This window comes from Uranotaenia lowii, chromosome 3 (genome assembly GCF_029784155.1).
Source record: "Uranotaenia lowii strain MFRU-FL chromosome 3, ASM2978415v1, whole genome shotgun sequence".
Taxonomy (NCBI): domain Eukaryota; kingdom Metazoa; phylum Arthropoda; class Insecta; order Diptera; family Culicidae; genus Uranotaenia; species Uranotaenia lowii.
Window position 1 is genome coordinate 332,772,376 of NC_073693.1, and position 20,846 is coordinate 332,793,221.

General features: G+C 36.6%; 1 protein-coding gene across 1 annotated transcript in view; it reads left to right on the top strand.

Moving 5' to 3' along the window:
• Positions 1–20,846, top strand: part of LOC129756673 (protein ultraspiracle-like) — a 125,529-nt gene that overhangs the window by 91,402 nt on the left and 13,281 nt on the right. Inside the window, 2 exon segments of the mRNA XM_055753601.1 lie at positions 18,964–19,205; positions 19,207–19,364. Coding sequence (XP_055609576.1) covers positions 18,964–19,205; positions 19,207–19,364 — 400 coding nt within the window.

Genomic DNA, 20,846 nt, shown 5'->3' on the forward strand with positions numbered 1-20,846 from the left:
TCCTTCCAATCATAAACAAGTTCACGCCACAACACTTTTTCACCTTTTCATGCTGGTAGCAGATCTTGGGCTGCAAAGACACCTATGTTTCTTCCATTTTCATCTTCTAACTCATACGAACTTTGTCCACGTCGTGATATCACTTTACACGGCACATAGACACTTCCCAATTTCATAGAGTAATTTTCACTAGCACTTGATAACTTGAAGTTCTTTTTGTACACTTTTTGCCCGACTTCAAACGGAGTCGGTTTTTTCTTATGTCTACTGTCATATGATCTTTTATACTTCTCATATTGTTTTCTGTTATTACTAATGACTTCCTCATATAGTGGCCCTAGCATTCTTGTTCTTTTCTGAACAAAGTCTGCTGAGTCCGGGCAATCTTGAGAAGTATTTCTAAAATCTTTTCCATCCACTGTGGATTCAAATCCGTGTATCAGGAAAAAGGGTGTAAAACCAGTAGAACTGTGTTTGCTATTATTTAATGAGAACTCAATCTCAGGTAACTTGGAATCCCAGATCCTATGATCGTCTTGACAGTACGTTCTTATACATGCTAAAACGACCCGATTCACTCTTTCGACAGGGTTGTTTTGACAGTGCCTACGACTATTCAAAAAATGGTTGACGTTGAATTTTTTAAACAATCTATCTATCGCGACCGAAGTGAATGTTACTGCGTTGTCTGAGATTACTGTTTCCGGTATCCCATATTTCAGGAACCATTCTTCATATAATATTTTTGCTGTCATTTCTGCATTCATTTTTCTTACTGGAAACAAACGGACGAATTTGGAAAAAATGTCCATGCAAACTAAAAGATCAAATTTTCCAGTTTTGCTCCTCACAAAACCATTCAAATAATCCATTGCAATCATTTGAAATGGACGCTTCGCGCCTTTTTGTTCACCCATTTCTGGAACCGTAGCTACCGTTGGATATTTTGACTGTTTACATGTTGTACATTTGGATACGATTCTCTGAACGTCCCTATTCATTTTTGGCCAATAAAACCTGAGCTTGATTCTTTCTAAAGTTTTGTCGGTGCCTAAGTGCATCAACTGTGCATGCTCTTCCCTGACCAAATTCTCTATTTCTTCCGGAGGGATTAGTTTTTTCCATTCAAAATGTCCGTCTTCTAATTCGGACCTCGTGGAAACAAATTTTAGAACAGAATCGTTTTCGATTCTAAAATTCGGGTATTTATCGGGTTCGAGTTCAATTTTCTGTTTAAGATCTTTATACCAGTTTGAAACAGAACTGCTATCAATCGCACAAACTGCTCTGCTAAGTGCGTCACAAACCAAGTTATCTCTTCCTTTACGATGCTTCAACGTTAAATTGTACTCTTGAAGTCTCATTGACCACCTAGATAAACGTGAACTTGGCCTCCACTTTGATCTGCAAATAAAAGTAATAGCTGAACAATCTGTCACCAACGTAAAATGAGAACCTTCTAAGTACGACCTAAAATGCTCAATAGACTCCAAAGCCGCTAATCCTTCTTTGTCTGTAGGACCATATTTTTTTTCACAAGCTGTTAATTTTCTTGAAAAATATGCAATAATATGCTCCCCATCCTCCAACTCTTGTGTTAATATACCAGCTATAGCTAAATCACTAGCATCCGTTTGGACAGAGAATTCCTTGTTCCAGTTTGGATTAGAAAGAATCGGTTCCGCTATAAGACGCCCCTTCAATTCCTGAAGCGCCTGCTCTGCTTTTGACGACCAAATTATCTTTTTCGGCTTTCCTTTTAAAAGGTCTGAAATCGGTGCTGCAATTCCACTAAAATTAGGGATAAAATCTCTATAATATCCTGCCATTCCAAGAAATCTACGAGTTTCCTTCGGTGTATGCGGACGCGAGAACTTCGAGATGGCAGCAACTCGTTCGGGATTGGGTTGGTATCCTTCCTCTGACAGGATGAAACCTAAATATTTAATGCGTTTGACACAAAATTTACACTTATTCAAATTAATGGACAGATTCGCCTCCGCCAGGCATTTGGCTACAATCTTCAAATATTTCATGTGATCAGTAAAAGTAGTAGTTGCCACTATAATATCATCAAGATATGCAAATATAAATGGTTCAAATTTCCCTTCTTTGAGTACTTTATCCAGAATCCTGGACAAAGTTGCACTGCTGTTAACTAGGCCAAAACATAAACGCCTGTATTGGAAGAGACCTCTGCCAATTACCTTGAAGCTTGTATACTTTCTTGAATTTTCAGCGAGATTAACCTGAAGAAATGAATCTTTAAGATCGATAACCGAAAAATATTTGTTTTTCCCTAGGTTGCTTAAAATCCGCATTGAATTAGCTAGAGGGTACGCATCCTTAACGGTTCTTGCATTGAGCTTCCTAGCGTCTAAACATAGCCTAAGCTCACCACTTTCCTTTGTTACTGGCACCACATTCAGGGCCCAATCGGAGCTTGATGGTTCGATGATACCTAATCTTAGAAGACGATTCAATTCTAGATTTATTTTCTTTTGAATGGTTGGAGACCATGGATGTGGATTTAGATGAATGGGATTTGAATCTGTAAGGACAATTTCATGTTCCAAAACATTGCAACAGTCTAGCCTATTCTCTTGAAAACATTTAAAACTGTTTTTGATTTCATTAAGTTCTAGAGTCTCATCATACGTCAGTTCATGAGACAAACTTTGATTGTGCTTTCCTTGCTCATCCAACGGATTGAAGATGTCATTCGAACAATCCACCGAACACAATTGGATGTGGTGGGGAGTTGTTTCCTCATTGATGTTGCCTGAATCTACTCTAATTTCAATGTTAAAAAGTTTGAAGAAATCCATCCCTAAAAGGCACCTATTATTCAGCTTGGGAACCACTAGACAAGGTAGAATTTTAGTTATGTTATTCACAGTAAACGGTACATCTACATACCCTTCAATCCCTAGTCTTTCCCCACTGGCCGTTGATAATTTAATTTGTTTCTTAAGTTTCTGCAGTGTTAGATAGTCAGTCAAGTTTCCAAAGTCCGAACCTACTAGCGAAACTTGACTACCGCTGTCTAAAAGCCCACTGAGTTTCAAACCTAATACTGAAAATTGTATATGATATCTGTCATCTCCTTCCGAATTAATCAAAATTTCATTTAGCTCTTTAAAATAGTCATGCTCTGTATTCTGTTCATTTTTGTTTGATCTCACTCCATCAATCCTTCCTTTACCTTCTAGTTGATTGATATGATCTTTGGAGGATTTAAAAATACTAGGAAGAACTACCTCCTCAGGTTCCCCTTGTTCAGGTTTTTTTCTTCACAAAAAGGACATTCCTCGTAATGAAAATCTGGCAATCCACAACTGTAACAGAATATCTGTCTTTTAAAAACACAAGTAGAAAAATGATGTCCTACTTTACGGCAATTTAAACATACATCTTTGCTAGGAACTTTGTAATATTGTAAAATATCTGCTCTTGATAAGTTTCTCCACGAATCTTGACGATTATCTAGATACGAGTAATTTCTCGACTGATAACTGTTACTCGAGTATTTCGCATAGTTGTTGCTATTTTTATTGTTGTTGTAGCTGTTTTTGTTGGAAAACTGATTTCTAAAACTGTTTTGATAGTTGTTTGAGTTAGTTTTATATCTATTGGGTTGATCCCCATAATCATTTCCCGAATAGTTAAAATATTCACGTCTTTTGAAATCTCTACCTGAAAAGTCATTTCTTTCTCTCCTCACCTCATTAACTTCTTTATCATAATCATATTTACTGCAGTGCAAATCTTTTTCTTGGCTAACCCTAACACGAGAGTCATCGTCATCAACTGGGGAAAAGTTGACTAAGTTCACTCTTCTATTTTCAAAGTTGCTTCCAAATCGAGTAATAAACGCTTCACTGTTGGCATCTATCCTATCACAGAGTTCTTCTAAAGATTCTAGATCAGATACTCTAATCAACGCTAGCTTGTCTCTGTAAGTTGGACGCATTGTATACCAAATAATTTCAAATTTTTCCTCTTCTGTTAGTGGTTTAGTACGACACAAAAAAAATTGTTCCATTCTAACCAAATAATTGGCAAAAGTCTCATTTCTTCCTTGATACATCGACATTGCTTTCACTTTAATGTAATGATCAATGTTTCCCGGTAAGAACTGCTTACGCAAAGCTTTAACAAAATAATCCCAATTTTTTAAACGAAGAACTGGCCATTTAGTTACAAACCAAATGTTTGCAGGTCCAACAAGCAATTGGTGAGCTGATTTGAATAAATCACTTTTCATCAAGCCTTCCGAGGCTGCAAAAAACTCGACTTGTCGAAGAAAAAGATTCAGACTTACCCCATTATCTTCTCCGGAATACCTTATCGGCCACTTTGACACTGGTAAAGAACTTCTTCTGTTGTCACTGTTAGGACGAATTCCATAAAGTAATGGGTTCGTTCCGTATTCCTCGAAATCATCATCCGGTATATTGAATCCAGGTGGATATAGCTCTTGTTGATGTTGATCATCCCGTTCTTTACTAAAAACCGCGGCAAACGAATTATGATATTGTAACGGACTCGACGATTGATTTTTTTGTGGTAATAATATTCGATTTAAATACCTTGCTTGGTCGTGAAGTAGATCCGGAGACTGCAGCATTCTTTTCGACACGATATTATTTTCACAATATGAAGTTGCACCACAATTTAACACAAATTTATCTGGATCAAAACGTGATAATTTGTTTCCAGTTCTGTTATGCACACTATACCACTGATCTGTCAGATTTCGATCACTCACTCTCCTATTGTTTAGATTCATCTTATCACTCAAATCATTTGTATAATTCACATGCATGCTTCCCTTATCAGTCAACTCAACACTTGGGTGAGGTCTTCTTTTGGGTGATTGAATACTAATGTTGTTCTTCACATAAGTATCTCTCATATCTGTGGAGTTATTTTTCCGAACACTCTTTTTAATTGCACCTGTGTTCTCCCTCATTTTTGTTTCACATTCATCAGATTTCACGGGTTTGGGAGTGTCTGGCAGAATTGACTTTTGTTTCTCACTTTTACACAAGTTATTAGACACATCTAAGGCTTTCTTGGCAAATACTGCGTTGAGTTTCTCACTAAATCTTGGAGAAATAGTGAGTCTTCTACGTTGATGCTCATTCATTTTACTAATGCTCATCACTGGATTTTCATTCACTGAATCATCCAAAAAAGTTTCTTCATCACTATCCATAGTGTCACTTGTTTTCATTTGAAACGAATGAATAAAAAAGAGTCTTTATCATCAAATTTTTAAATTTTCTTCAAATTCGAAATTGTACTTTCACTTTTAATAACACACTGTAATGTTCATACTAGGAGTTTAGTTGAGAGTCGGCCTATTAGTTATACTCAAAATGCATGATTTCTTTGGAATACACAAATTAGATAATTGGAAGTTTAAAACAACAATGTAGATATAGAACTATAATTAAACTTATTAAATAATCTAAATATAAAAGTGTTTGATGAATATATTAATAAATAATGAGTAATTGGTATAAAAATAAAAACTTTTCAATAATTATGCTAATTGGGAAAAATTAAAGCCTTTTTTAAGATCTTGGTTTATGTTTGTATCAATAAATATCTTTTTCAGAAACTGGACGATTAAACGGTAAAATGAATGATAAAGTTTTAAATCCGCTGAACACTTATTTACACGTGGGCGCCATTTGTAAACCGGCCAAAAATCTCAGCCAGAGGACAAAATATAATTCAAAAAGAAAGTCCTGCCGGAAGGGGCATTGGCCCGTCTTCGGCTTCATGGACAGGTTCGCGATTCAACATCAGATATTAAAACGTTCATCTAACCCGAGTAAATCCCAAAAGATGGATACAATGCTTCAGCATTACACAAAGAAAGAATCCAAAAAAATAGTTTTTAGAAATTATATTGATTTTAGATTTTCCCCGATTTTCCCCATTTTCCCAACCCGCTCTTATAACTACCTTACCTTAATTCTGTGTGAGTGTCAGTGTAGTGTATACTTGTGTATCCCTCGGCGAACGGCTTGAAGTCCTGCATCCGGATGCATTCCTCGATGTCTATACCAGCCTCGACTGGTTTCGGTTCATCTGTTTTGGTCTCCAAACGAATAGAAACATAGGCAGTCCCTGGCTCAAGCCCCTAGGGGCGAGTGGGGACCGCTCACTATGTTTCCTTTTCTGTTCGCATCGCTTGGCTTGTTTGACGAGTTCGAAATGGCCGAAACTCCATTAATTAGACGCACAGTAGACACCACCTCCATTCTGCCACACTTGTGATTAAACATAATAGGCCTGCGTGATAAACCCACAATCTAGGCATTAGTTCAGATGCATTACCGCTTTCTCTAGGTTTCTTACCGATCTCTTTAACTCCTAGCATTATGATTTAACTAGTTCGTCATTTTGGCATGTCGACTGTTAAAACGAACCAATACTCCATCCAGGCTGTGGGTTGATAAGAAGCACTATGTAGACACAATACGGGTTTCAAGTTTCACTACGAACCTGACGTGAATTGAACCGCTTACTTATCAGCCTGTCGTGCACTTAATAATCTTTCCACTTTGAACAAAATTGCATAAATTAGACTTTATTAACAGCTGAAAGTGAGACTACTAGGGTTCAGGTAGCAAATGGTCTCCTTGATGCTGAACCTTCAACTGGTAACGTTTCGCTTAGTGTTCTTCTGTTTTGTTGGGTTAGTCACAGTCATCTCCACTCTCGGATGCTGTATTCTTGAGATCATCGATCGGTAGAAGAGAGAACAGCAATCCCGAGTAATCGTTCCAGGGTTGGATCTGCGTATCTAGTGATACTTCTTTTCCCCTCTGTCGAACAGATTTGATCATGCTGTCAGGTTAGGTTGGCTTGGATGTGCTGTATGGAATATCTTGAGCCTGAACCGGAAAAGTAGCTCATGATCAATTGATTCTTGACCACAATTGATCTCGTTGCTCGTGTTCTGTTGTGTATGTTGTTTAGTGTTCTGTTGTACAATTATCGATCTATTTATCTACCTATAACCTATCTTATACTACTGTACCATTCTATCCAATTTTGGGGGATAATACCCATTCCAAGGCTGCGTAACAAAATCCTGTCACATGCTGCTTTTGGAGCAGGTGACACATTTTCAACTGATTTAACCAAAATTTTATCATCTACTCAAGTAAATATCCTGAAATTAGCATATCATTTTTCAAATAATCATTCTCAAATTATTATAAAAATGATCTTATAGTTAAGTTGCAAGTATCATTGAGTGATTCTCTTAACATGAATATTTCTATGTTTTTAATTTTAATTTTTTTCAGATTCAATTCATTGAGATTTTCAAGTCTTGTGTTGTTTCTTCAGTTACTGAAGTTCAATTTCATGGTTTTTCTGAATTTTGAGAACTCAGGATCTTTGTTTAAAGCTCTAAACTCATTTGAATTCCTTATCTGACATTTTCCATGATAACTGATTCTGTGTTTTTAATCATTTAATCTCTAATTTGATTTTTTTTAATCGATCATTTTTGCACTTATACCCCTTTTGCTATGAGGGCATTGAATGAAACTTTTGTCTCATTTAGAATGACATTTTGATAAAAAAAAAAAATTATCTGATGAGAATCATATTCATAAACATTATGAAAACATTGTTTTTGTGTTTCAAAGATATAAAATTGAAATTCACATTTGGTGCAATTTCTGCTTTGGCTCTGATTGTAACTGAAATAATTGTAATTAAAATATCTATCCGGTCTTTTTTCTAAATCAGAGAGTTTTAGTTGGTGATAGGGGTATTAAAAAATGAGAATTAAATTTAGCATTTTGTAGCTCAAGTCAGAGCTTTCATGGTTTAAAAATGTCTTAACTCTTCCGCAATGTTTGCACCTGATAAATTAACAATTTCAATTTGAAGATACCAGAATCTATCTTCTACGCAAACAACATGGCTATTTAAAGACACTAAACTGAGCTCATAACCAGTTCACAACAGGTAAAACTGGTTTAACGTGTTTTACCCAGTTCACAACTGGGTAAAACACGTTAAAAATTTTATATATTCTCTGAGATAGCATTTGAAAAAAAAAAAACGAATCATAGGGGCCCTCCGAGGAAAATTGCCCCGGGCCCCCCGATGGCTTAATCCGGCCCTGGCTGTCTTTCACATGGCAACGCGAATGTTGAACGTGGTTTTTCAGTAAATTCCGAATGTCTCTTAGAAAATATGCGTGAAGAATCAGTGGTTGCTGAACGACAAATCTATGATGCTGTTTTTTATGCTGGAGGGATAAAATCAGTCCAAATTTCCAACAAACTTATTCAGAGAGTTCGAAATTCACATGCTCTGTATTTGGAAGACAAAGATCGCCGCAAAAGGAAGCTCTTGAATCAGATCAAACAAAGCTGATGAAGCGTCATCGAGAAGCGGAAGCAAAATCGCTTGAGGGGAAACGAAGGAAAACTTTGAAAGACGCACAGAAGAATGCTGATAGCTTGCAAGAGAAAATTGTTATGCTGAAATCATAAGAATTTTTACAAGTAGATCCGAACTGGCTGACTTATCTTAAAATGTTTAATATCACAAATAATACTTCCATTAAAATTATCGTAATAAATTAGTATTCTTGACTCAAAGCTTTCTGTGCGTTTATTTTCGGGGGAAATATATTTTTTATAACTTTAAGTTGCTTCCTCAGGTTGTTTTTCAAACCTAGAATTTTCTGGAAGAACGACTGGAAAATCAGAGAAAATCAGGGAATTTTATTACCACATATGAGTCGACACCCTGCCGTTTGGAGCGATTTGTTATTTACACTGTCGGCCATAAGTTCGAGATTATCCCCTCAAAAACATATTCTATTCGACCATAATTCAGCCATCTTATGACATATTTTTTATCTTTTGATCTGATTCGAAAGATTGTGAGCTGAACCTTCCTCGGATGTATTGGGCAAAATGTGTATGTTTACCTTACATGTCTTAAACTTGGCTTAAAGTTGGAATATTTGCAAAAAAACTGCACTTCACGTTGACAGTGAAAATAAAAGAGCTTAATACTAATCTGATCAAAATATGATATGAACAGAATGTTTCCATGAAATATGGCTATATGGCCTCCCTTACTTTGTCTTATGTTACAAAACTAGTGATATCATAAATTTCGCCAAAATTACAGCCTCGACGTATGATTAACATCAATATCTATAATTTTCAATTAAATTATACGAAAATATTAGTAGAACTGAAATATAGCTAAAAACATAAATCTCCGCATCTAAGCCTCTCGGCTTAGGAAATCGGCTATTTTGCCAACTTTTACTATAACATTATTCGCATTCGCATTCGCAGGAGCAGTCGCCTAAAACTTCGGTTGGCGCTACGCAACAACTCTCCGTTTTATGAAATTACAGTCGGTCGGAATTGCAACATCTTCTCATTTGAGATTGTGGTAAAATTCCTGACTTATAATTACAGTAGAAGCTAAGTCCCCCATTTCGTTGCCTCAGATTATAGAATCTCTTAAAATGGAAAACCAGCCCCCACAGAATGTTGAGGGTGCCCTGGCCGAACCCTGCGGACTGTGTGAGGAAGAGGGGAAGGAATGTTAGTCAACGTTTACTTTACAGATAGATGCAGAGATCTCTACGACCCATCCATAAACGTGAGGAGGTTTTGGATCATTGTTGCCAACTTTTACTATAACATTATTTTCACAAAAACTGTAAGAGATTTGAACAGTAAAAATTGCTCTTACGTATATAGAACAGATGTCCGCTTATGTGCCTATAGCTTTCAGACTCCTATCTTTTGGAAAGTATTTTCCTGAGTATGCACATTAAGCCCGCCTCTCCCTTATTCATTGTGTCAGTGGTCACGAACGGCTCGGAAAGCACGTATGACTTTCCGGTTCAAAGTTTTGTCCACCGGACCCAGTACCTAGATTTTGTCCATACTTCCGAATCGCATTTTGAACCATTTCGATGCTTACTTCTTCCATTTTAGCTATCTGACTTAGCGAAATGTTGTGGGGGAACAATATTTGTGCACGATAATGCTTCTCATTTACACGAAAATTATGAAAACTGGAGCGCTGGATGCAAAGAGTTTTAAGTTGAATTGTAAAAAATAACACACAGCGGAAATTAGCTGTTTAAACGTCATCCGAGATGAACAAGGTTGTATCAAATCGTGCTTAGACATAGTAAGACCTATAGGGTGAGCGCGACGAGGCACAATTAAATCAATTTCGATTGAGCTGAAATTTTGCACCGGTCAGTTTATGAAGTTCGATGATGAAATTTCCCCATACATCCATTGTCACCCTAATGTACGTTCGTAGATATTTCAAGTAGATTTGATAAGTTGATTTCACCAGTTGATAGAATGTTCATCAAGCTATTATAGACAGTCGACTAGTAAATCTACAATCGATAAGTTTCAAATCAAATCAGCGCATCAGGAAGCCAGAGTACATTGCCCCCACCTTCGATGGATAGCGAATTATAAAATCAAAAATTCACTTAATTCAGTCCCATTTATTGTGTGTTGGTATTTTTGTATCCATGCATTCGCCAATTTTCAGCAAGCCATTGTGCGCCGAGGAGAGGTCGCGCAAAAATTATAATTCTAATTTAATTGTTCTCGTGTTGCCGTCGTTGTTTTCTTTCGGAATTTGAACCGAGCCAAACAAAGGAGGAACAAAACGCCGAACCCATTGAAAGTTCACTGTCGTTTTCGGTCAATTTCATCGCCCTGGTATTGTTATTCAGTTGTCATTTTTTTTTTTTTTTTAGTTTTTGGTTTTGTTTTGGTTGACTACCGTATTCTTTTTTTTGTTATTGATTTCCGCAGTTTGGTTTTTAATTATATTATTCTATGTAGAGGAAAAGCAGATGATTTTAAAGAAGTCTCTCTGCATTCGATCGTTTTATTATGTAGGTACACGGTATTGGTTTAGTTTAGAATTTTGAGTTTTTTCGAGTTACAAATGAGGAGTTGTCAAATTGATAACGTTCTGCATTTTGAGGTGCTTTAAAATTCTACTGCATGGAATTAGCAATTCGGTAGGCCAAACTGCCAGTCTGCCACCATAAGTTTCACGTATGAATATAGATCAAGGTGACACTTTCGGTGTTCGCAAGCGCATTGAATTGCTAATTTTATGAGATGCAGGCGAGCGATATGGCAGGTTCATTTTATGCTTAGTTTTTTTTGTCCATTTCGAAACTAATTTAAAACCAAGCACTTAACTTATTCCAGCAAAAATATTTCAAATTTTGAATTGCCTTTTGAAGTTGTACTTAAAATAGGTATCACATACATTTATAGAACACAGGTAGAATTTGACATTTTATCAACAACTCAGCTTTCTTTTTTTCGAAAAAAAAGAACATAATCAACATCCTTTCTCCCATGTACCCGACATCATCGACTTTAAATTATACAATAATTTGAAAATCAATCCATTTCACAAAATCCGGAATATAAATTATTCATATTGGAGAATCGAAATCTAAAATCACAAAAAAAGAAAAGAAACATCTTCCAACTTCCCACGATCTCAGCGATCTGCAAGACAGGAGCCAACAAAAAAAATGGGTAGATCCAAACTTTCAAGGACAAACCATCCGGTTGCATTCGTTAGCTGAAATTCGATTTTCCATTTGATTTGGATTTTTGTTTCCTTTTTAAGACTGCACCAATGAAGTGCAAGTGGAGACGAGATCTCACATTTGCACATCAAGAACAACTGGAACAAAACTGGAGGAAAAAAATCGCTAAAACTGGGATGCTGCAACGTGGCATTTTGCAGTAAGACGCGGTACTGCATTAGGTTGCTTACCTAATGCAGAAGAAAAAGAGCAAAAGGTTCACTTTGCGCGAAGTATACGCAAATAATAACTGTAACATCTGGTGGAAAGAAGAGTTAGAGACGGTACAACGAAAAAACACTTGGTGCATTTTGCTGGCTTATTCCCATGGCTCCCCTTTTTCATCCCACCGTATAAACACGGGAGGAAGCATTTCGTGTTCCACGCAAATATGACATGTCTCGAAAACACGAGACGGCAAAGTTTCGTATTACCTTTGGGTTGGAAAATGTTCACCGATGTTGGCTGCAGCAGCATCGCTTTATGTTGCCCAAGATCACGTAAAGGCGAGTGCAGTTTTATTTGAGAAATAAAAATAATGTTAAAAAAGAAATAACGTAATGTATCCGTGGCGGCGGAAAGTGTAATTCCATACGGTGCTGCCGTTAGATGGATTACTTACTGACTATGTGACGTGTGAAATATGATTTAAATGCTTTACTTGGATCCCAAGAAATATGTGGGCAAACAAATGTAACGTTTAAAGTGCATTTGGGGGAAGTGTTCCATTTATCGTCATTGCTGTTTTCTTCATACCTGTTATTTAAGTGTTAAGGTACCCATACCCTGATAAACAAATCCAGTTCCGAGACACTGACGCTAGCGAAATTTGATATCCCGAGGAGCACCCACTTACAATGTTGCTTGTTGCAGCATATCGAATCAATCTAAGCTTAGACGGGACTATGCTACGATTTGTTTGTCCTATGATTAAATTATCGGAATGTCATACGACACATCCTGTGTTACCGGAAAAGCGTGCGTCCTTTTTGAATTTCGTTAGGATATGTGGGTCATGAAAAATACAAATACGAAACAGAAATGATACATATGATCATGGTTGGTCGGCTCCTCTTTAACAACAAAGAGCCGGAAGAAAACTACACTGTTTTTAGTTCGTCTTCCGAGTGTAATCCATTTTCGCTGATTGTGTTACACTAGTTATCCGAGTTTACACGAGCCGTAAGCGACTCGGACGGCAAGTATCAGAGCTCTCGCATCTCAGTGGGAGAAAGAGAATTCTTTGCCAAGAGCGCCCTAGTGTTTCGTCATACACCTCAGTGGAAATGGAGAAATAATTTATTTAGACTCCCACCACGCTACGTACAAAAAAAAAACAACAATTTCTTCCCTGCCGTCAGTGTTGCCACATTCAAATCTTTGCTCTTATTGAATAAAAAATTGGAGCAGAGGATCAGGTGATTTCGTCAAAAAATCAGCACACCGGGAAGAAAAAAAATCTGCTTTTTTAAGGCACCAGTAGATTGGTGGAAATAAAATGTAACTCTTCTTAGCTTGCATGAATGAAGTGCTGTAGACGCTTTAAGTTATGCAACAAAAAAGATCAACTTCTTGGCTGGCTTGGATTTTTTATTGAAAAACACCGTTTAAATAGCATCTGAATCGAAGATTACCATCGGTTTAAGAGGTTAAATTGTTTGATTACAAATTCAACTACAAACTACAACAACTACAAATTCAATTAAAATTTAGATTTTTTTTTATTGAAAATAAGGACCATTTAGGACATTTTTTAAAGACCAATTATCAAAAATCAAGACAATTCGAGAGTTTTTGAAAAATCAGAAAGGCCACCTCTCGAAAATCAGGACAAATTCTGAAAAATCAGGACACCTCTGGCACCCCTGGGCAAGTCGATCTGAGGAGTTTTGCCATCCATGCATACGATAACTTTCCATTTGTATCTTCACTATCCAACTTAGCATTCTGTAAACATAACGGTTTTTGTAAGAAAGGAAATTATGGGGTAAAAAAATTGAAACTCTTTTTTGTATATACTTTATTCTACTCCACTTATTTAGGTTTTTTGACTTGGTTTTATGCCTGTTTTTTCACATAGTTATCATACATGGTTTTTAAATCCAAAATAGATCGCTTTTCTTTTAAAAAAGCTACTAAAATATGTTTTAGAAGGTAAAAATTTCAATTGTGAAAAGTTTCACTAAAACTATTATTAAACAAGGAATTATGTTCGTCAAGTTATCTCGTGAGACGGAATACTATGTAAATAAATGAATAACCATTAAACAAGTGTTTTATTAAAATAGTCCTTTGGAAAAAAAAACAAATTTCATCTTATGTGAAATACAAAGTGATAATTTTGATTATACTGGATGAAAAAATCTAGGTGGTGTGCAATTCTGGGAAATTTTCCATGTCGAAAAAATAACATAACTATCTAAGTAATGATTTATTGACGGGAAAAAATTATGATGAAGCGTGCATTCTGGGGAAATTTTTGAAAGGGGTTTGATTCATTCTGATTATGGATTTTGGTTATTTGTCATTATGGGAATAAATCATTCTGGGCAAACGTTTCCGGGTAAATGAAATACAATCCTCCTTCACTGCTTTTTTTTCTAAATAGTTCCATATTGTTCTTGTGAAGGCTGTTTTCTCACTTGAAGCCCGCGTGCGAAATCAAATTGAGCAAAATTATCTTCAACTAAAGTGATTTTTTGGCTTTCATTCTGTTCAAATAGCTAAAACGACTATTTATTTAACGTTACAGAATCGTCATCAGGGACGAAAATGTTTATTGAGTGTTAATCAAATTTCAAACAGTTTTTTTACATAATTATCTGGTTCTCACCTAAAATGTTTCGAATTTCTTGTCAGGTTTGATTCGGCTGATCGGATAAAGCCAAGGCCTCATAAAGGGGAGGACAATAGGGGCAATTGCCCCTGTCCCCCGGCTCAGGGGGCCCTCTGAGGGAAGAAAAGTTTTAACATTACTTTAATCATACTACTACAAAACTATAAAAAGAAATCAAAACTAGAAAATCGGAATGAAAACTTGAAAAACAACAACTAACAACTTCACGGGGGCCCCGTGAAATAATATTTAAAATATATTTTCTCATACATAAGTCAAAGGGCCCCCCTAGAGTAAGCAGTGAAGGAGTTCCGCATTTTGCGAGCTGAGAATATCAAAATTTTCCTATTGAATTTCAAAATTTTCAACCTATAATCTGGTCAAACCCGAATTCGAAAAAAAATTCTAAAAAAATAAAAAGAATTTGAGGCAATACACTGTAATTTTTTTTTTAACGAAACATATCAGAAAGGATATTCTGTACAGAACAGGTAGATAAAATAAAGAAAAAAACATCTTCTCATTTTCATTACACACAAACTTCTTGCACAATAATAGTGTTTGTTATTACATTAACTTTCCAAGTAATGGTTACTGCACTAAAATAGCAGCTTATTTCGCCAAAACTGGCTCACAGTGCTAAGAAAGAAAAGAGAAATACCGCGTTTTATTATATCTTTTCATTTTTCAATCATTATTATTGAAATTCTCGTTGGTTTATAAATTCTTAACCCTTTCCCCTCCTTTTTTCAATATAAAATCTTTAACTTAATCTTTAACCAAATTTTTTTCATTTACTGAAGTAAATATCCTGAATTTAGAGAAAAAAGAGATTTAAATTTTGCATTTTGCAGCCCAATCAGAGCTTTCATTTTTGAGAAATGTATAAACTCTTTCCTTGCGAAATGTTTGCACGTAATTAATCAACAACTTTTTTTTTAAGATACCAGAAACTATCTTCTACGCAGACAACATGCCTATATGAAGACCGTTTACCGAACCCATTTCCAGCTCTTTTACACGTATCAAAAATTGTGTATTCTCTGAGATAGCATTTAAAAAAAATCGAATCATTGGGGCCCCTGAGAAAAGTTGCTCCAAACTCCCCCGATGACTTAATCCAGCCCTTTGTAAAGCTATCATTTGTGTCTATTTTCTTCCTTCCTATTTTCTGGACTTCCTCCTATTTTCTGGATTTAATTTTCGCAGCATCGATTTTCCACAGTCACAACTTTTACTTTTTGTTTTGATTTGATCTGTTGCAACAAGTTTGTGCTATTGTTTACTGAATGCTATTGGAACGTTAAATAAATAGTCGTTTTTGCTATTTGAACTGACTGAAAGCGGAAAAAATCACCCTAAATTAAGGTAACAGTCGTTAAACAATATCGGAAATCGTCTGCAGAATCCGCAAACATGGCGAACTTTTTATCATATCCGATATAAAACGACTTCATGTGAATATTTTTACGATCGTTTACGTATTTCGTAGGAATTGTGATTCACAGTAACGTTGTTAAGGACTTGAGCTATCATTTTTAATGCGATTTTATGTTTGCTGGGAAATGAGAAGTTTTCTCGATTTCAACACCGCATGGGAAGGAGTTATCATCTGGCAGGCCATTTTCATGAAGAATTGCAGTTTATATTATAGGATTGTCAAAGAATTCTTTTATAACATCGTTGAGTTCAAGAACTTTATATTTACTTTAGAATCTACAGACCACTCATAAGCTCATAACACGTTTTTAAGAAAATGTAAAAAAATACACTGAAGGAGGCAAAATACACTGAAGGAGGAATCATTTTTTTTACGATCAAATAGTTTGCTAATATTGTGTAAGAAAATCTGAAGCCAGTCAGACTTATGAAACAAGAAACAAGAATCATTTTTTTTACGATCAAATAGTTTGCTAATATTGTGTAAGAAAATCTGAAGCCAGTCAGACTTATGAAACAGGAAACAAGAAACAAGTTCATGAAAGGTCTGTAGATTCTAAAGCATTGGGCTTCTCAACTCATCAATTTTCCAAAAGGATTGTTTGGCATGCATCTGCAACTTTTCGTGAAAAAATTGGATCTGCCTCGTGATAGTTCCTTCCAATACTGAGCGTTGAACTCTAGAAAATCTCTGAATGCCTCAAAATACCTCTAAATCATTGAATTTCACCTTCATGAAACGTAGTATATGTTCCTGCAAAAAAAAATCAGATTCTGACTGAAATTTGTTCCAACGATTTCTAGTGTTTTTTTTTTAGTTTTGTCTTAATGTATAAAAGTTGCTGTGAGCTTATGATATTTCAACGTTTGATATTTAATTTTTGTTTTATTTGATGATATTTTTCTAAAAAAATGTTCAAACTGGGCTGAACTTAAAACTATTGCCAAACCAAATATTTAGGGTGAGCTTTTTTCCTTATTTCATATTTCATATTTCATATTGGATCACGATTTATTTCTATTCAGCATTATGATCATGACAAGTGAAGCAAAGTATTTGTTCAATCAAGAAACATATTTTTTCAACTAAATCAATCGACTGCAACGATACCACCATGCACAAACTAACGTTTTACACCAAGAAAAAAACAAGTAATTCAAAAACAATCTAGGCAGGATCGGCAATACTGCATACAAAATTCGATAGTAAGATTTGATTTGCCATAACTTCATTTTAAAAACAATGATTTCAACAATTTGTAGCCTCTACGGTTTCTGAGATAAATCATAAAAAAAAAGATTGAATTAGAATAAAATGAAAAACACATTCAGTTTTAACTTTATTTATTCTCCCCCTGAGGTTTTCGAAAAAAAAATCTAAAGGGAGTGAGTGAATATAAAAAAATTTGGCCTTATTAACTCACAAAGATTACCACCTTTCTTCTAGTTATTCAGTATATTTCACCTGCTATTCGGACAGCCTCATTCACTTTCAATCCGATCAAAGATTAAGCTGATCTTACGAAAAAAAGTCATGTTCTCGAACACCTTGTTGATGGTGAAATCTAAACAACAATCAACTAAGGCACATGTTTTGTTCTGCAATGCACCGGGCATCAATTGCACCTGCGGATGATATTTGCCAATTAGATGGTACAAGTATTGCAGCTCTAAATATCGTAACTAAAATAATGCAAACATTGTATCATCCACTGCTGCACTGCCCTGGGAAAGGGAAGCACAAAAAAAAATATAATCTAAAACCTAACCTCCACATCTCCCGTCCTGGAACCAACAGCTGTGTCTAAGGTGCTGCATTTGCGCGATCGTCAACATCATCATTACATGCATGTATGCAGTAGCTTCGGTATTGAAAGTTCTGTGCTCCAGACTATGGCAACGGGACTCAGGTTGGAGAGAACTCAAGATAGCTTTGAAGAACAAGTACTCGCCGCTAATGTAGGCACTAAGAGACGAAGAAAAAAAAGCTCGTTTCACTTTCGCATTCCTCCTTCTTGGGCCGTCACCATCATCGCCATCTAATGCATTCGTCGAAAAAAAACAGCGCGTAAACGAAAGCAAAAGCCAAATCACCAAATTGTCTTCAATTACTTGTATGTGAAAAAGCGCGATCGCCCTCGGCAGACGGAACATTTAGGCCTTCCTAAATGTAGGTGTGTTCTTTTTATGTTTTTTTTGGAGTATGCTGGGGATTTCCCTTCGCTTAGAAGGAAGGTTAAGAAGCCAGACGGTAGGACCCACATTTGACAGCTGCCTGTTTACGATAATACTTAGGAGCATACAGAACATGTGTTGTGTACTTGTTCGATGCACATTGCGATTTTTTTTCTGTTTTCGTATTTGGTTTAGTTAGACAGTCACAGCACATGTGGGTAAGTGAGTCTAATCTTGCAGACATGTTGGAGATAGCAAGTGCTCCTTTTAAGGCCGGCTGCTTTTTTCCGGGATGTAGCCTAATAAGGTGATGGCGGTGGTTGATAAAAGTGAAGTTAGTTTTTGGGAGTAATGACTCCATGAAAAAAATATGTTGAAGAATAATAATAGTCTGCTGAAGGCCCTTGATTCCATGATTTCGTATGTACAAAGTTACTGTTCATTATTTCCATTAGACCTACATTTTCTCCTTTGCCTGCTTGTCATATACTCTACTCTAATATACTCTGCTGAAAACATACTCTAAAACTACACCTTTTTTAAATATTGAAAAATGAATTTCGTTAATTATTCTGTTTCACCGTTTGATCACTAACTTAACCAAAAAAAATTAATAATCAACATTTTATTTCTGAGTAGGGCTTATAAAGCATAATAATAAGTCTTAATTTAAATTCAAACAGCCTACAGCCTGTAACCTATTCAGAATGACATGGCTATTGCTCTGAAACGAATATTTTTTATGTTAAAGTGTTTAATATGAAAAAATCTTTTTTTAAACAAAACTTCCGATCCATAACTTATCTCTACCACAGCCATTAAAGTTTTCGTTTTCTTTCTTTCTTTCCAGGTTTCGATGCAGCGCTGGTCGGTCACATGGGTCCTCTGTCGCCGCAGGACATGAAACCGGACCTCAAACCAGACATCTCGCTGCTAAACGGTACCGTGGGTCCGTTTTCGCCCGGAAATAACTGCGGCCCGGGCAGTCCGGGGGCGTTCAATCAACAAGTGGCGGCAGCCCTACAGCAGCAGCAACAGAATGTCAACAGTCAGCAGAATAGTATGAATCAGCAGCAACAGAACTCCGGCGGTGGAGGAGGAGGTGGGGGGAGGGGGAGGAGGCGGAGGTTCCACCACCCCCACCAACGTCTCCAACCAACAGTATCCGCCAAATCATCCGCTCAGCGGTTCCAAGCATCTCTGCTCGATCTGCGGCGATCGGGCCAGTGGAAAGCATTACGGTGTCTACAGGTACGATATGGAATGGCGCGAATTCTAAACGCCGCACTACACGGATCTTGCTTGCTTGATGATGCCTAATTAGATGCAAATTTAATGCCTCAGGTGCTGGGAAGGAAGGGCTACTAACGGTGTGTTGATGATCTTCGGGAAAGGTTGGATGGAAGGAACGCCGGCCGTTTCTGTTAGTGGGAATTGCAGTTTATTTTATAGGCTAGGTTGCACTCCGTGAACGGATTTGATTCCTCTCCATCCCGGTCCGGTCCGGTTGAGTGGAATCGATGGAGTGCATCATTAGAAAAGTAGAATATTCAGAGCCCGTCCTGTCCCACTCCCCTAGGGTGACTGATTGATGATGGGAAGATTCGTTAGGAATGATTCGTTTGACCTCGACATTTGCAGCGCAGCTTTTCCAAGTTTTTTTTTATTAAGGGCTTCTCTCAGAAAGGCGTTAATGTGCGCATTCGACTGGTTGCTCGAATAAGTTTAAAGCAGGGAACGTCTCGTCTGACTAGAAAAAATTATAAAGACCAGGTAAAGACCGACTGTAGTTTAGGGTGGTCCAGAAAGCAGTTTATAGATTTCCGATTTCAAACCTTGGGGGCTCAAACTGTTCCTTGGTCTAGCAAATGACCTCATGCCAAATGTGAGCTCAATTGGGATCGCCATCGGGCCGCTTAACGACAATCAAATTCTTACCGTAATTTGCCTTGATTTTTCTACAAAAATCACAGTTTCTGCTCTAACTTGAACAATTGGTAAAAATGTCCTTTAAAAAAAATGCTTTGAAAATCACGAACTACAAAAAAAAAAGAAGTTTCAAACCGATGTATTTCGCTGTGTTTTTAAACAGATTTTAGCTTTCTTTTTGTAAATCTTTATTTATTACGGCTCATACCTTCAGGTTTTAAGGAGCCAAACCCGTTTTTTTTTCTTTACACTTTTAATTTAAATAAAAAGAAGATAAAAAGGGAAATATGAAAATAAAATTAACTATAGACGAAGATCGACAGCTTTTAGAAAAAGATAGATTTCTAACATAAGTCCAAAGCTAGCACAGCTATCACAGCTCTCACTGGAACGTTAGGTTGTTTTCCTCGCGCCCGAAGGGAGTCTATGAAATTTGGTCTGGCGACAAGATTGACCTCACACAACCAGAAAATATGCTCGATGTCATGGTAACCTTGGCTGCAACTGCACAATTTGCTGTCAGCAACATCAAAACGATTTTAAAGTATTGCGTCTATGGAATAATGATTGGACATGAGACGGGAAAATATACGAATAAAATCCCGACTCAGGTCCAACCCATTAAAGCAGGGCTTAAGGGGGGAGGGGGGGGGGGGGGGGGGGGGGTAGGGTCTAACACTTTCAAAAAATCGATTTTTTTATTTTTTTATTTTCTTATTGTAAAACATTTCAAGAATGTTGTGTCAAATTTTCAAGTCAATTGAAGAAAAACTGTAGAAATTATAGGCCTTTATCTCCTCCTAT